Source organism: Salvelinus namaycush, chromosome 13, assembly GCF_016432855.1.
Source record: "Salvelinus namaycush isolate Seneca chromosome 13, SaNama_1.0, whole genome shotgun sequence".
Lineage (NCBI taxonomy): Eukaryota > Metazoa > Chordata > Actinopteri > Salmoniformes > Salmonidae > Salvelinus > Salvelinus namaycush.
Genome location: NC_052319.1, coordinates 30,554,751 through 30,579,079, shown reverse-complemented (window position 1 = coordinate 30,579,079; position 24,329 = coordinate 30,554,751). Strand labels below are relative to the sequence as shown.

Genomic DNA, 24,329 nt, shown 5'->3' with positions numbered 1-24,329 from the left:
AGAACGGGTGTTGTATGTGGAGGATGAGGGTTGCAGTAGATATCTCAGATAGGGGGAGTGAGGCCTAAGAGGGATTTATAAATAAGCATCAACCAGTGGATCTTGTGACGGGTATACAGAGATGACCAGTTTACAGAGGAGTATAGAGTGCAGTGATGTGTCCTATAAGGGGCATTGGTGGCAAATCTGATGGCCGAATGGTAAAAAACATCTAGCCGCTCGAGAACACCCTTGCCTGCCGATCTATAAATTATGTCTCCGTAATCTAGCATGGGTAGGATGGTCATCTGAATCAGGGTTAGTTTGGCAGCTGGGGTGAAAGAGGAGTGGTTACGACAGAGGAAACCAAGTCTAGATTTAACTTTAGCCTGCAGCTTTGATATGTGCTGAGAGAAGGACAGTGCACCATCTAGCCATACTCCCAAGTACTTGTATAAGCCTAAACCCTCAGAGGTAGTAATAACACCTGTGGGAAGAGAAGCATTCTTCTTACCAAACCACATGACCTTTGTTTTGGAGGTGATCAGAACAAGCTTAATGGTAGAGAAGGCTTGTTGGACACTAAGAAAGCTTTGTTGTAGAGCATTTAACGCAAAATCCGGGGAGGGACCAGCTGAGTATAAGACTGTATCATCTGCATATAAATGGATGAGAGAGCTTCCTACTGCCTGAGCTATGTTGTTGATGTAAATTGAGAAGAGCGTGGGGCCTAGGATTGAGCCTTGGGGTACTCCCTTGGTGATAGGCAGTGGCTGAGACAGCAGATTTTCTGACTTTATACACTGAACTCTTTGAGAGAGGTAGTTAGCAAACCAGGCCAAAGACCCCCCAGAGACACCAATACTCCCACAGGAATGGAATGGTCTACCGTATCAAAAGCTTTGGCCAAGTCAATAAAAATAGCAACACCGTCTTGCTTAGAATCAAGGGCAATGGTGATATCATTGAGGACCTTTAAGGTTGCAGTGACACATCCATAACCTGAGCTGAAACCAGATTGCATACCAGCGAGAATACTATAGACATCAAGAAAGCCAATCAGTTGATTATTGACAGGTTTTTCTAACACTTTTGATAAACAGGGCAAAATAGAAATAGGCCTAAAACAGTTAGGATCAGTTTGATCTCCCCCTTTAAATAAAGGATGAACTGTGGCTGCCTTCCAAGCAATGGGAACCTCCCCAGACAGGAGAGACAGGTTAAAAAGGTTGGAGATAGGCTTAGCGATGATAGGAGCAGCAACCTTAAAGAAGAAAGGGTCTAAACCATCTGACCCAGATGTTTTTTGGGGGTCAAGTTTACGTAGCTCGTTTAGCACCTCGGACTCAGTGACTGCCTGCAGGGAGAAACTTTGTCGAGGGGCAGGGGAAAAAGAGAGAGAAGCATCGGGGATAGTTGCATTAGAAGGGGTGAGAGATAAGGAAATGTTGGACGGACAGGGAGGCATGGCTGAGTCAAATAGGAATCCTGACTTATGAAGTGGTGATTACAGAGCTCAGCTATGTGCTTCTTTCAGTAACAACCACATCATCAACATCAAGGGCAGCTGTGAGGAGGAGGGTTTATTCTCCAGGTCTTTAACCGTTTTCCAGAACTTCTTGGGGTTAGACCCACAGAGAAGGAACTGCTCCTTAAAATAACTGACTTTGGCCTTCCGGATATCCTGAGTGCACTTATTTCTCATTTGCCTGAACGATAGCCAGGGATGAGGTGGGCCGTGGAAGACTATTGCTGCAGCTGCCCGGAGTTTCAAATCACCACCCCTAAAGCACACTTCCGGAAAACGCTGGTTCCCCTACCGATCATCGGAGTGCCATTTGAACGCATCGCCATGGACATAGTGGGCCCCTGGAAAAAATGGCTCGAGGACACCGGTTCATCCTGGTAATATTAGATTATGCGACCCGATATCCCGAGGCCATTCCACTACAGGCGGCAGTCTCCAAGGGAATTGGCGGGAGCTGTTCCACCTCTTCAGCCGGGTGGGCATCCTGAACGAGATCCTGACTTACCAAGGTACTGAGTTCATGTCCCGACTAATGAAAGATTTGTGTGCTCTCTTATGGATAAAGCAGATACGGACCTCCGTCTTTCATCCGGAGACGGATGGCCTCATCAAACGGTTAAATAAGACTCTCAAACAAATGTTGCGGAAGGTCATTGAGCGGGACAGGAAGAACTGGGACCAGCTACTACCCCACCTAATGTTCTCGATCCAAGAAGTGCCCCAAGCCTCCACTGGGTTTTCCCCTTTTGGGAGGAGACCATGCGGCCTACTATATCTTGGCAAGGAGGTGTGGGAAGCCCAGCCAACCCCTTTACACTGTGTGGTGGAACACGTATAGACGATGAGGGAGTGGATGACAGCCATATGGCCATTGGTAAGGGAACATATGGAGAAGGCCGAGTGCGCCCAAGCCGGGGTACCCAGCCCCGAGAGTTCCATGTGGGTGACAAGGTGCTAGTTTTAATCCCCACCACAGAAAGTAAGTTCCGGACAACACGGCACGGGCCTTACGAGGTGAAAGAGAAGCTGGGACCCATAAATTACTGCGTACGGCAGCCGGGGAGACGGAAACCCCAACAGATTTACCACGTGAATCAATTGAAGAGGTGGCACGTAAGGACAGCCTTGCCCGTGTTGTGGACAAAACCCGGAATATCAACTGGTCCCGAGCAATGAGGACCTCAGACTGGCCCAGAAGCAAGCGCTCCAGGAGCTCATCGATCGGAACACCGACGTGTTTTCCGAGAAGCCGGGCCGAACGACCCTCATTCAACACCACGTCCTCACCCGGCCTGGAGAAACGGTACAAAAGAGGCCATACCGGATCCCAGAGGCACGAAGGAAGGCCGTGAAGTAGGAGGTGGAGGCTATGCTGAGGATGGGAGTCATCGAGGAGTCCCACAGTGCATGGTGCAGCCCCATCGTGTTGGTGCTCAAACTGCAATGACTTCCAAGGGGTGAACGACATCAGTTTGTTTGACAACTACCCCATGACGAGGTTGGACGAGCTCATCAACCGGTTGGGAAAGGCCTTCAGCACCCTGGAGCTGACCAAGGGATATTGGCTGGTACCCTTGGTAACCTCCTACCGGAAGAAGATGGCATTCTCGACACCGAACGGCTTATACCAATACCGGGTCCTCCCGTTCGGTCTCCATGGAGCGCCACCCACGTTCCAGCGCCTGATGGACCGAGACCTCCAACCCCACCAACAGTACGCATCAGTCTATTTGGATGACATCATCATCCACAGCCAAGGCTGGGAAGAGCACCCGATGCGCCTCCAGGCGGTACTGGACTCGCTCAGACAAGCCAGGTTGACAGCGAATCCCAAGAAATGCAAGCTGGTGTTCGAGGAGGTGGAGTACCTGGGGTATTTGATTGGATGTGGGAACGTCAAGCTCCAGGAGAGGAAGGTTCAGGCGGTTTGTGACTAGCCCGTTCCCCGCACCAAGACACAGGTCAAGTCCTTTCTGGGGCTGGCAGGATACTATATCCGGTTTATCCCCAACTTTGCGGCTATAGCCTCTACCCTTACCGATCTGACCAGGGCCCGCCTCCCGAAAACAGTGAAGCGGTCAGATGAGGCCAAAGCGGCGTTCAGGCGCTTGAAGGGAGCCCTGTGCTCCCGAGGCCCGATTTCCAGTTACCGATGCTGGTGCAGATGGATGCCTGCGACACAGGACAAGCCACCAGGGGGAGACTCATCGAGGCCTGGTGACAGATGGAGTCTACATCACGGGGCGGTGGCTACCTCTGCTGGACGTGTCAGGTCTCGACCGGTCCTTTTCTTTATTGGTTTAAATAAACACCCTTGAAACTGAGGTATAACACTAGTCCGTGTCTGATTTGTGTAAACGTCTAGATCAAACCCCCTGGTCTGCCACAATACATACATGACTCTGTCTGTGCACACGTGCACACCTCTGATACACACACTTACTTCTTCCTAACTTCCTAGCCGACTATTTTTCACCCATAATGTAATTATAGCTGTCTCCACTGTATGGGTCAGCTCCACCCAGGGGCACGTGATGTTGAATATAGGTTGGAGAGAGAGGCCCAGTTCTGCTGCCACAACATCTCAGCAACGTTGGTTCAACACCCTGATCGTTGCCTGAAGGTTGTGTTGTGGGTGGGGAGCACCTCGGGCGCTGATGAGTGGTCTTTGATCTGGGATGGATAAGATGGATTTGATTGGCTGAGAGGTAATTATAGGCTGGATAGGAGCGATGGAGGGATGGAGTAGAGGGAGGGAGGGAAGATGGGATAAGAGAGGGATATGTCTCACAGACCTGGAACGGGTGTTTTTAGACTTGCTGCAGGGAAAAGAGATGGAATGCTGTTTTTAGCTCCCCCCTCTCTCTCTCTCTCACTCACAAACACACACACACACACAAACACAGAGAGAGAGAGAGAGACTCACTTGGCCTTGGCGATAAGGAGTGTGTCAGTGAAGAGGAAGAGGTGTCTCTCCTGCGTCTGTAAACCGGTCTGCAGCTGGGTGTGGGCGTGGGCCAGGAACACCCTCCATGGAGAGAGGAACGCCTGCACCAGGGGACACTTCTCTGGGCTGACTGGGGACAGGCAGTTCTCCCTGTCAACACACACACACATCACACACTGTTAGAATAACCAGGTCATCACAAGGTAGAGGGGTCATTTCACATTGGCTCCCAATGGGCCAATGGGTCAGGCGGATAACTGTTTGGGGTCAGAATGAGAGGAGGTGTGGTCCCCTGGGTTGTGTTTATGGATGAACCCTGTGCTCCAAATTCTGGTCATACAATCACACATGCAAAGACACACAGAAGCACACAGATATAACGTCTGTATCAGGTTCTAGGGAAAGATACCTCTTTCTGAATGATGTCAATATCTGCCATGGGCAAGTACAGCAGATGGAACAAGTTGGCCTTTTTCCAGGAACAATGGAAATAGTTGCAGGGCTCTGTCCTTTCCTGTTTACAGCAGGCAGTAAGATCGGATTCTCAGCTCCCATTCGAGAGATAATGGCCCTGTACACACACGGGCGCACACACACAAATCATCCTAACCACCAACCCCAGAGAACTCCCTTCAAACAGTTTCTTCCTAACACTGGGAAGAACCAAAAGCTTGGCATCAAATATCACTCCACACCCATATTACAGATCTATTTTGTCATTGACTTGTGTAATTAATCAGTGATGTATTGTAATTACCTAGTGGAAGACAGAGTGACTCCGACGTGCCTTGGTCTTTCTGTGTTTTTAGAGCTCTTCCTATTCCAAAAAGAGTGAGTGAACGAGAACCACAGACTAAGGTCTTCAGTTTCCTATCGATTCATTGCTTCTGGATGAGTATTAAAGGCCGAAACCATGATTCAAAACTAGGGTGGAATTTGTAGGAGGGAAAATTGGGAGAGGTTCATACCCCTGGACCCCTAAAAATTCTGAAATATATAAATAACTAACACCATAACAGAAGACCACTTAGAACAAGCTTCAACGGCTCTCAGGGAGATTATAAAACCATATCACCCCTTCCTTCTCTAACCGCTTTTCTTAATACATAATATATCAAGGAAGTGCCTAAGTCAAAGAGTCCACACACACACAGAACATATTCACATAATATCTCTCCTTCTATACAGACACCAAACTTCCATATTCAACCCACATCCCTTCCCCTGAATGGTTTATTGGCAGCTGAGCTCCTGTTCCATTGAAGCTGATGGATGATTGGCTAACAACCCCATTGTGTGTCATATAATGTTGATAAATTGGACAAAGAGGTAATTTGCATACACACCACATACACGGCCATTTTTGTTGGGGAACAGTCCTGTGGAGCGAGATGTTGACTTTTCAGACACAATGCTGGTTGTTTATTCTCGGGGGGCTCCTGTGGGGTAAGGCCTCTAAGCCCAACCCTGTGAGACAACAGCACAACACAGCATACTAATGTCCCAGCATACCTTTAGAGAGAGAATTGTGAATATTGATGAGCCTGCCATCACTATATCAGACCTAGTAGCCAATCAGAATGCCTAAAGAATGGTACCACCCTCTTATCCTGATTATGGTCACACTGGCTTTCCTTGATGTACCCCACACCTAGACTCTCTCTCTCTCTCTCTCTCTCTCTCGCTGACACACACACACAAGGAGGTGGGGTGTGTCAAGGTTACCGGGGGCTGCAGCCAGGAGATGAGGTCACCCTGGTCCAGATGTGTGTGTTGTGACCCCCCCCCCCCGCAGTGTAGATGAGAACATCTGTAAGAAGAGACCCCCCAGTGGACAGCAGCTGGATGAACAGCTGTCCCTCAGATGCCACACTCACACACAAACCCTACCTCATCTCCACACTACGTATGTTCTCTAAGCCCTGTGACCCTCCTGCTCTGTATCCCCCAGACAGACACATTACACATCCTTATAGGACACTGTCCTTTTGCTTTGCTCTGGTTAAATTCTGTGTGTGGGTGTTTTCTCTACCATATACACTCCAACAATGAATGGCCAACAACTCTCCTGAGAACTTGAGCTAATTTATTGTCGAGGCCCAGCGTCCAATATCTTTTAATTTATTATCAATTTGTCTGCACCTGTCTAGACCCAAGTAGTGCACTTGACTTCTCTGAGGTGCACAAAAGGTTTAGCAGTTTATGATGACAATCCGAGGGAAAAGTAAATAAATTGTGGCTTAACAAGGCCCCTTGGTAAGAAACAGGGGGGGGAGAACTTTATGTAAATCTCATTGGCTTATGTAACTTTTGAACTTTGACCAGTTTGTCAAACAGTGTGTTTGGACCTAGCAATGTGTGTGTGTTTGCGTGTTTATCGTGTGTGTGTGTGTGTGTTTGTGTATATGTGTGTGTGTGTGTATATATGTGTGTGTGTGTGTGTATATATATATATATATATATATATATATGTGTGTGTGTGTGTGTGTGTGTGTGTGTGTGTGTGTGTGTGTGTGTGTGTGTGTGTGTGTGTGTGTGTGTGTGCAAAAAGGGTTAGCATTAGCTTGACTTCTCCTCCAGACTAACACTGTCCAGACCAACACCACTGACACTCTGTGAAGTGCTGTGATTAACGGTGCAGTGTGTGTGTATACATGCGTGTGTGTGTGTGTGTGTTAGCCATCTTGTCAACCATGGTGAGAGACCTAAGCCAAAGTGCACACTGCACCAACACACTGCTGCCAATATACCATGGTTACGTCTTGAATGAAGACGTCACTACTGACAATTGGATTTATAATCCAAACTTTAGCTGACCAAGAGGACTACACTCACTTTACTCTTTTCCCACCCACCCAAGCTTTCTCAAACATACACACTCACACACACACCTGCACAACTCTTCTATTCACAATCTGTTCCCTTATCTAACATGAGTCATCCAGTGTATCCAGACAAGATGGAGTGGACCCCTGTAGCAGGAGAAATGGAGTGGACCCCTGTAGCAGGGGAGATGGAGTGGACCCCTGTATCTGGCGAGATGGAGTGGACCCCTGTAGCAGGGGAGATGGAGTGGACCCCTGTAGCAGGGGAGATGGAGTGGACCCCTGTAGCAGGGGAGATGGAGTGGACCTCTGTATCTGGCGAGATGGAGTGGACCCCTGTATCTGGCGAGATGGATTGGACCCCTGTATCTGGCGAGATGGAGTGGACCCCTGTATCTGGCGAGATGGAGTGGACCCCTGTATCTGGCGAGATGGATTGGACCCCTGTATCTGGCGAGATGGAGTGGACCCCTGTATCTGGCGAGATGGAGTGGACCCCTGTAGCAAGAGGATGGATTGGACCCCTGTATCTGGCGTGATGGAGTGGACACCTGTATCTGGTGAGATGGAGTGGACCCCTGTAGCAAGAGGATGGATTGGACCCCTGTATCTGGCGTGATGGAGTGGACCCCTGTATCTGGCGAGATAGAGTGGACCCCTGTATCTGGCGAGATGGAGTGGACCCCTGTATCTGGCGAGATGAAGTGGACCCCTGCATCTGGCGAAATGGAGTGGACCCCTGTAGCAGACGAGATGGAGTGGCCCCCTGTAGCAGACGAGATGGAGTGGCCCCCTGTAGCAGGGGAGATGCAGTGGACCCCTGTAGCAGGGGAGATGCAGTGGACCCCTGTAGCTGGCGAGATCGAGTGGACCCCTGTAGCAGACGAGATGGAGTGGACCCCTGTAGCAGGGCAGATGGAGTGGACCCCTGTAGCAGGGGAGATGGAGTGGACCCCTGCAGTAGGGGAGGTGGAGTGGGCCCCTGTAGCTGGCGAGATGGAGTGGACCCCTGTAGCTGGCAAGATGGAGTGGCCCCCTGTAGCAGGGGAGATGAAGTGGCCCCCTGTAGCAGGGGAGATGGAGTGGACCCCTGTAGTAGGGGAGATGCAGTGGACCCCTGTAGCAGGGGAGATGCAGTGGACCCCTGTAGCAGGGGAGATGGAGTGGACCCCTGTAGCAGGGGAGATGGAGTGGACCCCTGTAGCAGGGGAGATGGAGTGGACCCCTGTAGCAGGCGAGATGGAGTGGACCCCTGTAGCAGGGGTGATGGAGTGGACCCCTGCAGTAGGGGAGATGGAGTGGACCCCTGTATCTGGCGAGATGGAGTGGACCCCTGTAGCAGGGGAGATGGAGTGGACCTCTGTATCTGGCGAGATGGAGTGGACTCCTGTAGCAGGGGAGATGGACTGGACCCCTGTAACTGGCGAGATGGAGTGGACCCCTGTATCTGGCGAGATGGAGTGGACCCCTGTATCTGGCGAGATGGAGTGGACCCCTGTAGCAAGAGGATGGATTGGACCCCTGTATCTGGCGTGATGGAGTGGACCCTTGTATCTGGCGAGATGGAGTGGACCCCTGTATCTGGCGAGATGGAGTGGACCCCTGTATCTGGCGAGATGGAGTGGACCCCTGCATCTGGCGAAATGGAGTGGACCCCTGTAGCAAGGGAGATGGAGTGGACCCCTGTAGAAGGGGAGATGGAGTGGACCCCTTTAGCAAGGGAGATGGAGTGGACCCCTGTAGCAGGGGAGATGGAGTGGAACCCTGTAGCTGGCGAGATGGAGTGGACCCCTGTAGCAGGGGAGATGCAGTGGACCCCTGTAGCAGGGGAGATGGAGTGGACCCCTGTAGCAGGGGAGATGGAGTGGACCCCTGTAGCAGGCGAGATGGAGTGGACCCCTGTAGCAGGGGAGATGGAGTGGACCCCTGCAGTAGGGGAGATGGAGTGGACCCCTGTATCTGGCGAGATGGAGTGGACCCCTGTAGCAGGGGAGATGGAGTGGACCTCTGTATCTGGCGAGATGGAGTGGACTCCTGTAGCAGGGGAGATGGACTGGACCCCTGTAACTGGCGAGATGGAGTGGACCCCTGTATCTGGCGAGATGGAGTGGACCCCTGTATCTGGCGAGATGGAGTGGACCCCTGTAGCAAGAGGATGGATTGGACCCCTGTATCTGGCGTGATGGAGTGGACCCCTGTATCTGGCGAGATGGAGTGGACCCCTGTATCTGGCGAGATGGAGTGGACCCCTGTATCTGGCGAGATGGAGTGGACCCCTGCATCTGGCGAAATGGAGTGGACCCCTGTAGCAAGGGAGATGGAGTGGACCCCTGTAGAAGGGGAGATGGAGTGGACCCCTTTAGCAAGGGAGATGGAGTGGACCCCTGTAGCAGGGGAGATGGAGTGGAACCCTGTAGCTGGCGAGATGGAGTGGACCCCTGTCGCAGGGTAGATGCAGTGGACCCCTGTAGGTGGTGAGATGGAGTGGCCCCCTGTAGCAGACGAGATGGAGTTGCCCCCTGTAGCAGATGAGATGGAGTGGCCCCCTGTAGCAGACGAGATGGAGTGGCCCCCTGTAGCAGACGAGATGGAGTGGCCCCCTGTAGCAGACGAGATGGAGTGGCCCCCTGTAGCAGACGAGATGGAGTGGCCCCCTGTAGCAGGGGAGATGGAGTGGCCCCCTGTAGCAGACGAGATGGAGTGGACCCCTGTAGCTGGCGAGATGGAGTGGACCCCTGTAGCAGGGGAGATGGAGTGGCCCCCTGTAGCAGGGGAGATGGAGTGGCCCCCTGTAGCAGGGGAGATGGAGTGGACCCCTGTAGCAGACGAGATGGAGTGGACCCCTGTAGCAGGGGAGATGGAGTGGCCCCCTGTAGCAGGGGAGAGGGAGTGGCCCCCTGTAGCAGACGAGATGGAGTGGCCCCCTGTAGCAGCAGAGATGGAGTGGCCCCCTGTAGCAGGGGAGATGGAGTGGACCCCTGTAGCAGGGGAGATGGAGTGGACCCCTGCAGTAGGGGAGGTGGAGTGGGCCCCTGTAGCTGGCGAGATGGAGTGGACCCCTGTAGCAGGCGAGATGGAGTGGACCCCTGTAGCAGGCGAGATGGAGTGGACCCCTGTAGCAGGGGAGATGGAGTGCACCCCTGTAGCAGGCGAGATGGAGTGGACCCCTGTAGCAGGCGAGATGGAGTGGACCCCTGTAGCAGGGGAGATGGAGTGGACCAATGGAGCAGGGGAGATGGAGTGGACCCTGTAGCAGACGAGATGGAGTGGACCCCTGTAGCTGGCGAGATGGAGTGGACCCCTGTAGCTGGCGAGATGGAGTGGACCCCTGTAGCTGGCGAGATGGAATGGACCCCTGTAGCTGGCGAGATGGAGTGGACCCCTGTAGCAGACGAGATGGAGTGGCCCCCTGTAGCAGGGGAGATGGAGTGGACCCCTGTAGCAGACGAGATGGAGTGGCCCCCTGTAGCAGACCAGATGGAGTGGACCCCTGTAGCAGACCAGATGGAGTGGACCCCTGTAGCAGACCAGATGGAGTGGACCCCTGTAGCAGGGGAGATGGAATGGCCCCCTGTAGCAGTGGAGATGGAGTGGACCCCTGTAGCAGGGGAGATGGAGTGGACCCCTGTAGCAGGGGAGATGGAGTGGACCCCTTTAGCAGGGGAGATGGAGTGGACCCCTGTAGTAGGGAGATGGATGAACCCCTGTAGCAGACGAGATGGAGTGGACCCCTGTAGTAGGGGAGATGGAGTGGACCCCTGTAGCAGGGGAGATGGAGTGGACCCCTGTAGCAGGGGAGATGGAGTGGACCCCTGTAGTAGGGAGATGGAGTGGACCCCTGTAGTAGGGAGATGGATGAACCCCTGTAGCAGACGAGATGGAGTGGACCCCTGTAGTAGGGGAGATGCAGTGGACCCCTGTAGCAGGGGAGATGGAGTGGACCCCTGTAGCAGACGAGATGGAGTGGACCCCTGTAGCAGACGAGATGGAGTGGGCCCCTGTAGCAGACGAGATGGAGTGGACCCCTGTAGCCGGGGAGATGGATTGGACCCCTGTAGCAGACGAGATGGAGTGGACCCCTGTATCTGGCGAGATGGAGTGGACCCCTGCATCTGGCGAAATGGAGTGGACCCCTGTAGCAAGGGAGATGGAGTGGACCCCTGTAGAAGGGGAGATGGAGTGGACCCCTTTAGCAAGGGAGATGGAGTGGACCCCTGTAGCAGGGGAGATGGAGTGGAACCCTGTAGCTGGCGAGATGGAGTGGACCCCTGTAGCAGGGTAGATGGAGTGGCCCCCTGTAGCAGACGAGATGGAGTGGACCCCTGTAGCTGGCGAGATGGAGTGGACCCCTGTAGCAGGGGAGATGGAGTGGCCCCCTGTAGCAGGGGAGATGGAGTGGCCCCCTGTAGCAGGGGAGATGGAGTGGACCCCTGTAGCAGACGAGATGGAGTGGACCCCTGTAGCAGGGGAGATGGAGTGGCCCCCTGTAGCAGGGGAGAGGGAGTGGCCCCCTGTAGCAGATGAGATGGAGTGGCCCCCTGTAGCAGCAGAGATGGAGTGGCCCCCTGTAGCAGGGGAGATGGAGTGGACCCCTGTAGCAGGGGAGATGGAGTGGACCCCTGCAGTAGGGGAGGTGGAGTGGGCCCCTGTAGCTGGCGAGATGGAGTGGACCCCTGTAGCAGGCGAGATGGAGTGGACCCCTGTAGCAGGCGAGATGGAGTGGACCCCTGTAGCAGGGGAGATGGAGTGCACCCCTGTAGCAGGCGAGATGGAGTGGACCCCTGTAGCAGGCGAGATGGAGTGGACCCCTGTAGCAGGGGAGATGGAGTGGACCAATGGAGCAGGGGAGATGGAGTGGACCCTGTAGCAGACGAGATGGAGTGGACCCCTGTAGCTGGCGAGATGGAGTGGACCCCTGTATCTGGCGAGATGGAGTGGACCCCTGCATCTGGCGAAATGGAGTGGACCCCTGTAGCAAGGGAGATGGAGTGGACCCCTGTAGTAGGGAGATGGATGAACCCCTGTAGCAGACGAGATGGAGTGGACCCCTGTAGTAGGGGAGATGGAGTGGACCCCTGTAGCAGGGGAGATGGAGTGGACCCCTGTAGCAGGGGAGATGGAGTGGACCCCTGTAGTAGGGAGATGGAGTGGACCCCTGTAGTAGGGAGATGGATGAACCCCTGTAGCAGACGAGATGGAGTGGACCCCTGTAGTAGGGGAGATGCAGTGGACCCCTGTAGCAGGGGAGATGGAGTGGACCCCTGTAGCAGACGAGATGGAGTGGACCCCTGTAGCAGACGAGATGGAGTGGGCCCCTGTAGCAGACGAGATGGAGTGGACCCCTGTAGCCGGGGAGATGGATTGGACCCCTGTAGCAGGGGAGATGGAGTGGACCCCTGTAGCAGGCGAGATGGAGTGGACCCCTGCATCTGGCGAAATGGAGTGGACCCCTGTAGCAAGGGAGATGGAGTGGACCCCTGTAGAAGGGGAGATGGAGTGGACCCCTTTAGCAAGGGAGATGGAGTGGACCCCTGTAGCAGGGGAGATGGAGTGGAACCCTGTAGCTGGCGAGATGGAGTGGACCCCTGTCGCAGGGTAGATGCAGTGGACCCCTGTAGCTGGTGAGATGGAGTGGCCCCCTGTAGCAGACGAGATGGAGTTGCCCCCTGTAGCAGACGAGATGGAGTGGCCCCCTGTAGCAGACGAGATGGAGTGGCCCCCTGTAGCAGACGAGATGGAGTGGCCCCCTGTAGCAGACGAGATGGAGTGGCCCCCTGTAGCAGGGGAGATGGAGTGGCCCCCTGTAGCAGACGAGATGGAGTGGACCCCTGTAGCTGGCGAGATGGAGTGGACCCCTGTAGCAGGGGAGATGGAGTGGCCCCCTGTAGCAGGGGAGATGGAGTGGCCCCCTGTAGCAGGGGAGATGGAGTGGACCCCTGTAGCAGACGAGATGGAGTGGACCCCTGTAGCAGGGGAGATGGAGTGGCCCCCTGTAGCAGGGGAGAGGGAGTGGCCCCCTGTAGCAGATGAGATGGAGTGGCCCCCTGTAGCAGCAGAGATGGAGTGGCCCCCTGTAGCAGGGGAGATGGAGTGGACCCCTGTAGCAGGGGAGATGGAGTGGACCCCTGCAGTAGGGGAGGTGGAGTGGGCCCCTGTAGCTGGCGAGATGGAGTGGACCCCTGTAGCAGGCGAGATGGAGTGGACCCCTGTAGCAGGCGAGATGGAGTGGACCCCTGTAGCAGGGGAGATGGAGTGCACCCCTGTAGCAGGCGAGATGGAGTGGACCCCTGTAGCAGGCGAGATGGAGTGGACCCCTGTAGCAGGGGAGATGGAGTGGACCAATGGAGCAGGGGAGATGGAGTGGACCCTGTAGCAGACGAGATGGAGTGGACCCCTGTAGCTGGCGAGATGGAGTGGACCCCTGTATCTGGCGAGATGGAGTGGACCCCTGCATCTGGCGAAATGGAGTGGACCCCTGTAGCAAGGGAGATGGAGTGGACCCCTGTAGTAGGGAGATGGATGAACCCCTGTAGCAGACGAGATGGAGTGGACCCCTGTAGTAGGGGAGATGGAGTGGACCCCTGTAGCAGGGGAGATGGAGTGGACCCCTGTAGCAGGGGAGATGGAGTGGACCCCTGTAGTAGGGAGATGGAGTGGACCCCTGTAGTAGGGAGATGGATGAACCCCTGTAGCAGACGAGATGGAGTGGACCCCTGTAGTAGGGGAGATGCAGTGGACCCCTGTAGCAGGGGAGATGGAGTGGACCCCTGTAGCAGACGAGATGGAGTGGACCCCTGTAGCAGACGAGATGGAGTGGGCCCCTGTAGCAGACGAGATGGAGTGGACCCCTGTAGCCGGGGAGATGGATTGGACCCCTGTAGCAGGGGAGATGGAGTGGACCCCTGTAGCAGGGGAGATGGAGTGGACCCCTGTAGCAGGGGAGATGGAGTGGACCCCTGCATCTGGCGAGATGGAGTGGACTCCTGTAGCAGGGGAGATGGACTGGACCCCTGTAACTGGCGAGATGGAGTGGACCCCTGTATCTGGCGAGATGGAGTGGACCCCTGTATCTGGCGAGATGGAGTGGACCCCTGTAGCAAGAGGATGGATTGGACCCCTGTATCTGGCGTGATGGAGTGGACCCCTGTATCTGGCGAGATGGAGTGGACCCCTGTATCTGGCGAGATGGAGTGGACCCCTGTATCTGGCGAGATGGAGTGGACCCCTGCATCTGGCGAAATGGAGTGGACCCCTGTAGCAAGGGAGATGGAGTGGACCCCTGTAGAAGGGGAGATGGAGTGGACCCCTTTAGCAAGGGAGATGGAGTGGACCCCTGTAGCAGGGGAGATGGAGTGGAACCCTGTAGCTGGCGAGATGGAGTGGACCCCTGTAGCAGGGGAGATGCAGTGGACCCCTGTAGCTGGTGAGATGGAGTGGCCCCCTGTAGCAGACGAGATGGAGTGGCCCCCTGTAGCAGACGAGATGGAGTGGCCCCCTGTAGCAGACGAGATGGAGTGGCCCCCTGTAGCAGACGAGATGGAGTGGCCCCCTGTAGCAGACGAGATGGAGTGGCCCCCTGTAGCAGACGAGATGGAGTGGCCCCCTGTAGCAGACGAGATGGAGTGGACCCCTGTAGCTGGCGAGATGGAGTGGACCCCTGTAGCAGGGGAGATGGAGTGGCCCCCTGTAGCAGGCGAGATGGAGTGGACCCCTGTAGCAGGGGAGATGGAGTGCACCCCTGTAGCAGGCGAGATGGAGTGGACCCCTGTAGCAGGGGAGATGGAGTGGACCAATGGAGCAGGGGAGATGGAGTGGACCCTGTAGCAGACGAGATGGAGTGGACCCCTGTAGCTGGCGAGATGGAGTGGACCCCTGTAGCTGGCGAGATGGAGTGGACCCCTGTAGCTGGCGAGATGGAATGGACCCCTGTAGCTGGCGAGATGGAGTGGACCCTGTAGCAGATGAGATGGAGTGGACCCCTGTAGTAGGGGAGGTGGAGTGGACCCCTGTAGCTGGCGAGATGGAGTGGACCCCTATAGCAGACGAGATGGAGTGGACCCTGTAGCAGACGAGATGGAGTGGACCCCTGTAGCAGGGGAGATGGAGTGGACCCCTGTAGCTGGCGAGATGGAGTGGACCCCTGTAGCTGGCGAGATGGAGTGGACCCCTGTAGCAGACGAGATGGAGTGGCCCCCTGTAGCAGGGGAGATGGAGTGGACCCCTGTAGCAGACGAGATGGAGTGGCCCCCTGTAGCAGACGAGATGGAGTGGACCCCTGTAGCAGACCAGATGCAGTGGACCCCTGTAGCAGACGAGATGGAACGGACCCCTGTAGCAGGCGAGATGGGGGTCTTATAACAATACCACCAGTGTGTTCTTTCCAAAACTCACTTCATGGTTCTTGGAAAGCAATGCCAACACACTTTGTCTTTCATAAATAGGGTAGAAGGAGTGCTGAAGGGTGCCATGGTTGTTGAGAGTGATGAGGTAGCATAGGGAAGGACAAGAAGCCATGTTCTGTATCTACATAAGTTCTAGTGTGGACAATGACCATAGTCAATGTACCGTATATAGCTGTCATATAACGGCAGTGGTAGAAGGTAGTAGAGAGGACTCCAGGCTATTAGAAATAATAAGAGAAGTGAAGCTCTGTGTTATAAAACTCTCCATAACAGGAAATCTCCTGCATGACACATGGTGCCTGGTGGCCATGGAAAACAGGTTCTTGAATATTGCTAAAACTACATTTAGTTTCTAATATCCCCCTCCTCCCATCTATTTCACTGCTGCAGGCCGGGGTGCTCTGTGGAAGTGTGTCCTGTATTATATTGTTCCTCAGTGGGGACTGACTTTAGCCCTGGAGTCGTAAAGTTGGAGCAGGATGAGGAGACTTTTAGATTATGTGATGGGGGGAGGGGGTGACATAAGGGCCTAAGCGAAAGGCCACACAGCAACTCTGGGCACACACACACACGCTAACACACACTCATTCACACACACACACATTCACACACACACACACCCACACACACACACACCCACACACACACACACACACACACACACACACACACACACACACACACACTCTCTCTCTATGGCAGACACATAGTACCTCCATCCACGAGGGCAATGACCCATTAAAGTGTCAAAAGTGTTCAGCTCAACACTCCTAAGTGGTCCAGTTTCACACTTAATATGCTCCAACTCAGCCTAAAATCACTGGGTAAGCAGTCAGCACTAGAACACACATAAACATGTCAAACAACAGCAGAACAGGACAAGGTTTCTCTAGCTTCTCTAACACTGGACAAATGTGTGTGTTTGACTTGTAAACATTTTCCTAGCAGTGCTGTAATTATAATTCAAGTCTCCTGGGGAACTAAATGATTTGTGGGGTGTTCAGCGTGACACATGCTGTTCTCTATTGATTAATCAAATTTATGAACACAGAGACTCACACGTGAGCACACACACCTCAATCTAAAGACATTAAAACACGTGAGCACACACCTCAATCTAAAGACATTAAAACACGTGAGCACACACACCTCAATCTAAAGACATTAAAACACGTGAGCACACACCTCAATCTAAAGACATTAAAACACGTGAGCACACACCTCAATCTAAAGACATTAAAACACGTGAGCATACACACCTCAATCTAAAGACATTAAAACACGTGAGCACACACCTCAATCTAAAGACATTAAAACACGTGAGCACACACCTCAATCTAAAGACATTAAAACACGTCAGCATACACACCTCAATCTGAAGACATTAAAACACGTCAGCATACACACCTCAATCTGAAGACATTAAAACACGTGAGCACACACACCTCAATCTAAAGACATTAAAACACGTGAGCACACACACCTCAATCTAAAGACATTAAAACACGTGAGCACACACACCTCAATCTGAAGACATTAAAACACGTGAGCACACACACCTCAATCTAAAGACATTAAAACACGTGAGCACACACCTCAATCTAAAGACATTAAAACACGTGAGCACACACCTCAATCTAAAGACATTAAAACACGTGAGCACACACCTCAATCTAAAGACATTAAAACACGTGAGCACACACCTCAATCTAAAGACATTAAAACACGTGAGCACACACACCTCAATCTAAAGACATTAAAACACGTGAGCACACACACCTCAATCTAAAGACATTAAAACACGTGAGCATACACACCTCAATCTAAAGACATTAAAACACGTGAGCACACACACCTCAATCTAAAGACATTAAAACACGTGAGCACACACACCTCAATCTAAAGACATTAAAACACGTGAGCACACACCTCAATCTAAAGACATTAAAACACGTGAGCACACACCTCAATCTAAAGACATTAAAACACGTGAGCACACACCTCAATCTAAAGACCTTAATACACGTGAGCACACACCTCAATCTAAAGACATTAAAACACGTGAGCACACACCTCAATCTAAAGACATTAAAACACGTGAGCACACACACCTCAATCTAAAGACATTAAAACACGTGAGCACACACACCTCAATCTAAAGACATTAAAACACGTGAGCACACACCTCAATCTAAAGACATTAAAACACGTGAGTATACACCTCCATCTAAAGACATTAAAACACGTGAGCACACACACCTCAATCTAAAGACATTAAAACACGTGAGCATACACCTCCATCTAAAGACATTAAAACACGTGAGCACACACACCTCAATCTAAAGACATTAAAACACGTGAGCACACACCTCAATCTAAAGACATTAAAACACGTGAGCACACACCTCAATCTAAAGACATTAAAACACGTGAGCACACACACCTCAATCTAAAGACATTAAAACACGTGAGCACACACACCTCAATCTAAAGACATTAAAACACGTGAGCACACACACCTCAATCTAAAGACATTAAAACACGTGAGCACACACACCTCAATCTAAAGACATTAAAACACGTGAGCACACACACCTCAATCTAAAGACACTAAAACACGTGAGCACACACACCCTAATCTAAAGACATTAAAACACGTGAGCACACACCTCAATCTAAAGACATTAAAACACGTGAGCATACACCTCCATCTAAAGACATTAAAACACGTGAGCATACACCTCAATCTAAAGACATTAAAACACGTGAGTACACACACCTCAATCTAAAGACATTAAAACACGTGAGCACACACCTCAATCTGAAGACATTAAAACACGTGAGCACACACCTCAATCTAAAGACATTAAAACACGTGAGCACACACACCTCAATCTAAAGACATTAAAACACGTGAGCATACACACCTCAATCTAAAGACATTAAAAACCTTTTGATGGCTGTACTTTATAATCCCCTTGTCAGAACTAACAATGATGGATAGTGAAAAAGAGGCAATTCTCCCTCTGCATTGGCCTGCAGGGAATGTGCTTTCTCATAAGTCAGTCCAGTGCTGAAAGATGGGAATGATATCACTATGCCCTAGAAAGAGAATAAATCCCCTAGAGTGGATACCAGACCTACTTTCCCTTTCTAAGTCAAAAGTTGAGAGCAAACAATATAGCTGCATCTGGAACAGTGCTTTTTGTTCCTGATCATATGGTCTGACTCCTGACCCTATGTATGGGCACTGTCTATAGAAACTACATGTAGTGATAGGTAGCAGTTAGTTGAATAGAGGTATCTGACAAGCTGTTACTGTACCTGGACATGCTTCGTGATTTGGTAAGAGCTTTGCTGATGACCAGGGAGGGGGCGGACTGTCTTCGGTGGGCCAGGGTCTTCATCTGCTATGGAGAGAAAAGAGGGAGGGAGAGAATACTGTGTTCACTCCAGAATAGGCTATATTTCACATAGTTAGTGAGTCATTATTCATATAGTCCACTGTAAATTCTGCCCCTGAGCAAGGCAGTTAACCCACTGTTCCCTGGGCGCCGAAGACATGGATGTCGATTAAGGCAGCCCCCCGCACCTCTCTGATTCAGAGGGGTTGGGTTAAATGCAGAAGACACATTTCAGTTGAAAGCATTCAGTTGTAAAACTGACTAGATATCCCCTTGCCCTAATTTACTGTAGTCATACTTACAGAGGTCATACCGGAACACACCCTGCTAGTCATAAACCACATCTCTGTCTAGCGGGGGATAAGGAGGGGTGGGGAAAGAAAGAAAGAAAGAAAGAAAGAAAGAAAGAAAGAAAGAAAGAAAGAAAGAAAGAAAGAAAGAAAGAAAGAAAGAAAGAAAGAAAGAAAGAAAGAAAGAAAGAAAGAAAGAAAGAAAGAAAGAAAAAAAGAAAAAAAGAAAAAAAGAAAGAAGTAGGAAGTGGTTCGTTGCACAATGTTTGCCATCTCTCTCTGTACTGTTGTTGTTTCTAGATAAATCATCATCTCTCTCACAAAATCAGGAATTGAGTAGGCCACCACAGAAATGTATGTGAAAATAAACGTGTGAATCGTGAAGCAGTCTCTGCCAGTGTCTTGGGTAACATACACTACAAAAGTATGTGGACACCTGCCCATTGAACATCTCATTCCAAAATCATGGGCATTAATATGGAGTTGGTCCCCCATTTGTTGCTAAAACAGCCTCCACTCTTCTGAGACGGCTTTCCGCTAGATGTTGGAACATTGCAATCATAAAAATATTTGTTATCAGAGAACAGTTTGGCTTGATTCTTCCTACTACAGATGCTGGATCTTAATTCGAGCCAGTTTGCTACAGCAGTAAAATAATCCTGCAGCAACAGGAAATGTGAATTATTATGTGGATTATAATTAATGGTGATTTTTGTTGGGATTGATACATTTTTTCCAAGTGGAAATTACCAACTTCAGAAGCCTTTTTAAACCCTAAATATACTACAAATTTAAAATGTCCTGTACTAGAGCAGGGTTCCCCAACTGGTGGCCCGAGTACCAAACGTGGTAATTTATGTTCCGGCCCCCGAACTAGAGATTGATATTTGTATATGACAGAAAATGCATATTGAGTGTGTCAATCATCCCACTGGGCACACACTGTTTGAATCAACATTGTCTCCAAGTCATTTTAATTAAATGATATTGAACCAACGTGGAATAGACGTTGAATTGACTTCTGTGACCAGTGGGATGTGACTTTCAAAGACCACTTCCAATTAGCTCAACGACTTGCTTCTTTGCACTCCAGTAAAACTATTGTAAAGGCAAGCTTTCACCTCATACCTTCAAAGTGCAGTTACATATTCCAAACAGGAGTAGAATGGAGGCGCTGTTTACTAGAACTTAATTTCATTGATTAATTGTTGTTGGCTCAGAATGTATTATCAGCAATAGTAAGGCAACGCGTTTATTGACATAGCATACTATACTACAAATATGTGTTAGGATTGTAGGGAAATAAGTGTACATAAATCACCGCTGAGTAGCTGTGTTGAAGGCAACATCGTGATATTTGCACTGAAACTGAAGCTATGTTTCAAGTCTAAAGCAATATTTATTTCATGAATTACGTGAATGATTTATGCAAATTAACATTAACAAAACTAAATGGGATTGTATGCTGAGTGGCGCGACGGATGGTCCAGACAGTAGGTAAATCCATTGACTCTGCTCCCAGTGCGCACGTACTGTAGCCGCTCAAGCACAGCGTGACTGTTGTCTGTCTGGTGACTATTCTTCCCTATTGACTTGTGATCTGAGAGCAGATTATCAGCATGTTGCATAGTTCATTTGCTTCCATATTTTAAACATTACCAATCTGTATCTCATCAAACTTTGAGAAGGAGACTCACAACTGTCACAAAGGAAAATCTAATATAGATTTTAAAAAATGGATGTGAAACATTTAGCCGAATATGCTATCTTAATATTTTTTATCTAGTTATATGCAGTAGGTGGCAAGGCGTAATTTTACACCTGCATTTCCACAAACTGAATAACATTTAGCCGAATCAATTTTAAATACGCCTGCATTAACTGTTTTTTAGAACGCATTAGTAACCATCATATAATTATCCAGGAGCTGTCTGATATTATGAAATACACAAAAAAGAAACACTAGTAAGTATGAAATAATATTAAAGGTTAAAGCGCAGGAATCCATCCCTGAAATCAAGTGGCACAAAGAGAAGACCCAGATTGAACAAGCTGGAAATGTAGATGATAACATACCCTCAGCTTCAAATATGACCAGTAACGCTCAATAGCATCTGTGAATAATGCACACAACCTAAATTAGGCTGGAAGCCAAATTATCATATCAATTCCCATTTAGCCTATACTTTGCCAACAATACAACATGCATGGCATGCTACCTGGCGATGGACGATATAGAGCAAGTAGAAAACCCAACGACAAACCCAAAAGAAGACCAATACTATCCCCCTCACTACATAATGGCACAATAATACGTTATAATGCAAATCAAAAATCCACAAATCTCTAGTTACCTTTTTGCTGTCTGGTAGCGCGCAGAACTTGCTGTTCCCTGTCAAAGAGCCAGACCTATTCTGTCCGATAGTTCCCTGCTGGGGAGACATGGTTTCCATCAAGGCTACTACAGTAGATCGACACGGAGTCTGCTGCCTGCTGCCTCAGACCACAGCGCACGTATTCCTATTCCCATTGCATCCAAAATTATCCAGCGACAGGACCAAACGAAGAAAGACACAAACTGGTGGGAAATCCCCCATTCACGCCATTAGAATGGATAAAAAAGGAAACATTAAATAGCGTTAAATAAACCTGGACTGAGTTCTTTACTGACAGCTCACAGAACGCACTGATAGACAATCCTCTCTCGTCCCTGTCAACATTCGGTCTGAAGCGCAGTAGTAGTTTCCGCTCAAACCCAGGGGTGCATTCATTTCGTCGATTCAGTTGCAAAACGTTTTGCAACAGAAACAGTTTACTCCAAACGGAAAACGTTTTGAAACTAAAACAAGAGTTTCTATTGGACAAATTCAGATACGTCCCTTTGGCTCTTTCGTTTGGTTCTTAAACGGTAAACGATTTCCATTGCAAGACGTAATGAATACACCCCATGTGTAAATGTGCCTCTACATCCTGAGCTGAAGGAGGTCCTAGCGCCGCTGGGTCCCTAACCTGAAAATTAGCACTAATTGAGGTGGTAACAGCTCTAGCTCAGGAATCACATGAAAACAGTTTGCAGACCAGGTGAAGGAATGTTCTCTGCATGCCAAAAATAACATGAATAATGTAAAAAAAATCCAACGCTTGATTTTTCTCCATAGCCATGAAACAGTCCACCCCACTGTATGCACACCCAATGGAGTGTGTGAATGTGTGAATATACACTACCGTTCAAAAGTTTGGGGTCACTTAGAAATGTCAGTGTTTTTGAAAGAAAAACATTTTTTTTGTCCACTAAAATAACATCAATTTGATCAGAAATACAGTGTAGACATTGTTCATGTTGAAAATTACTATTGTAGCCCTCTTCACCCGCCCCCTTACTATCAAGTTGATGGTACAGAATTGGGTCATAACTTTGACCCTAGACCTGATGACACACACACACACACACACACACACACACACACACACACACACACACACACACACACACACACACACACACACACACACACACACACACACACACACACACACACACACACACACACACACACACACACACACACACACACACTTCTCAGAGAGGGGAGAAAGGAAAGGAAAGGAAAGGAAAGGAGGGGTGAGGTTGGCCTTGCTGATAGACTGGAGGTGACTAAATGTTCAGAGGTGGTGGTTGAGGGTTTGGGCAGAGAGGAGGCGCTGGGATCCGACAGACAGATAGCATCCACTTTGGGAATGGGAATCCTCCACTCTGGGAAGCTCTGACTCCCTGTCTCAGTCCCAAAAATTAGGAAATGTTTCCCTTGATCATTCCTAGTCTGAATCCCCAGTGACAAACACCGGGAAGAAAATGAAAGGCGGAAATTTCAACATTACTCTGCCACAGTCGCTACGCCTCTCTTGGTCTCTTTAGGTTTCTCAAAACATTAGTCATGGGAGATTTGGAAGAGAGAGTTGTAGAGACAGACAGAGGGTGAAATTGAGAATTGAAAGACAGGGTTTGTGATTGAAGTGACCATAGAGGTGGCAGAGATACACAAAGAGACAACTATGGGTTACCATGGGTTAGCATCTTATAGACAGACATATATAGAGAGAGAGACCTACAGAGAGACGGACAGATAGAGGGACACGGGCAGGCAGTCTGACACAGAGGGACAGACAGTCAGAAACACAGGGACAGGGAGAGTCAGACGGTCTTAGCCTGTCTGCCTTTCACATCTGCTCTCCTGTGGATACACACACACGCCCCTCCCCCAGCTAATCTGATTAACTAAACTACCCAGAGTGCTGACTACCCTAATAGCTGACTTGTTGGTAGAGAGCATCGATGTATGTGTGTGTGTGTATGTGCGTGACCAGAGAGGACCGGTTTAAGTTGTCCCCTAGGGGTGGAATGGTTTTGGTTTCACAGAGGGCTCAAACTGGTGTTAAAGAGGAGATGGATAAGCTGAACAGGGGATATGTTCATAAGACCCAGGACCCATTGTGCATGTGATGATTTAGTTGACTAAATGTGAGCCAGGGGGTCCTATGTTTACTGTAAGAGAGTAGCCTCTGAGCCACAGAGCAAAATTAACCAATTAATGAGGTAATGGAATAATTGGTTTTGGGACATTTATAGGCTTGAGAAGGGTAGGAAGTAAATGAGTTGAGATGCACTGGAAAGTTCAGGAAATGCCCTCTAAATTGCTATTGCTACACAAAACAGAGCTGTCGCCCTACATATCTGTCCTGGCATGTCACTCACAGCAGAGCAACCGCAAAGGTTTTCATCCAGCCAGTTATGCATGACCACACTTGCTCTCTGTTAGGACAGTCCAGACAAGTAGTCAACAAAGGCAGGCTAATGTTGACCGTTTAAAAGAAGGAGGATAGTGGAGGAAAGTGTTTATGTGTTGCAGGCTGGTTTATCACTGGCAATGGCTTTGTTAGTCAGCGCTAATGTTTA

The 24,329-nt window shown here is 50.2% G+C and overlaps 1 protein-coding gene across 3 annotated transcripts in view; it reads right to left on the bottom strand.

Annotated features, from left to right (window-relative positions):
• The window catches only part of LOC120058428 (rho GTPase-activating protein 20-like), a 54,168-nt gene extending 32,084 nt beyond the window's left edge, over positions 1-22,084 (bottom strand). Inside the window, exons 1-3 of one of the 3 annotated variants that reach the window (XM_039007080.1) lie at positions 21,730-22,084; positions 19,006-19,091; positions 4,434-4,604 (exon numbers count right to left, since the gene is read on the bottom strand). In XM_039007080.1, coding sequence (XP_038863008.1) covers positions 4,434-4,604; positions 19,006-19,091; positions 21,730-21,828 — 356 coding nt within the window. In that variant the 5' untranslated portion in view covers positions 21,829-22,084. Of the gene's footprint in view, positions 1-4,433; positions 4,605-4,863; positions 6,874-19,005; positions 19,092-21,729 lie in introns of those variants that run through there. The other 2 variants (XM_039007081.1, XM_039007082.1) reach the window with 2 other exon arrangements.
• Positions 22,085-24,329: the final 2,245 nt, after the last annotated feature.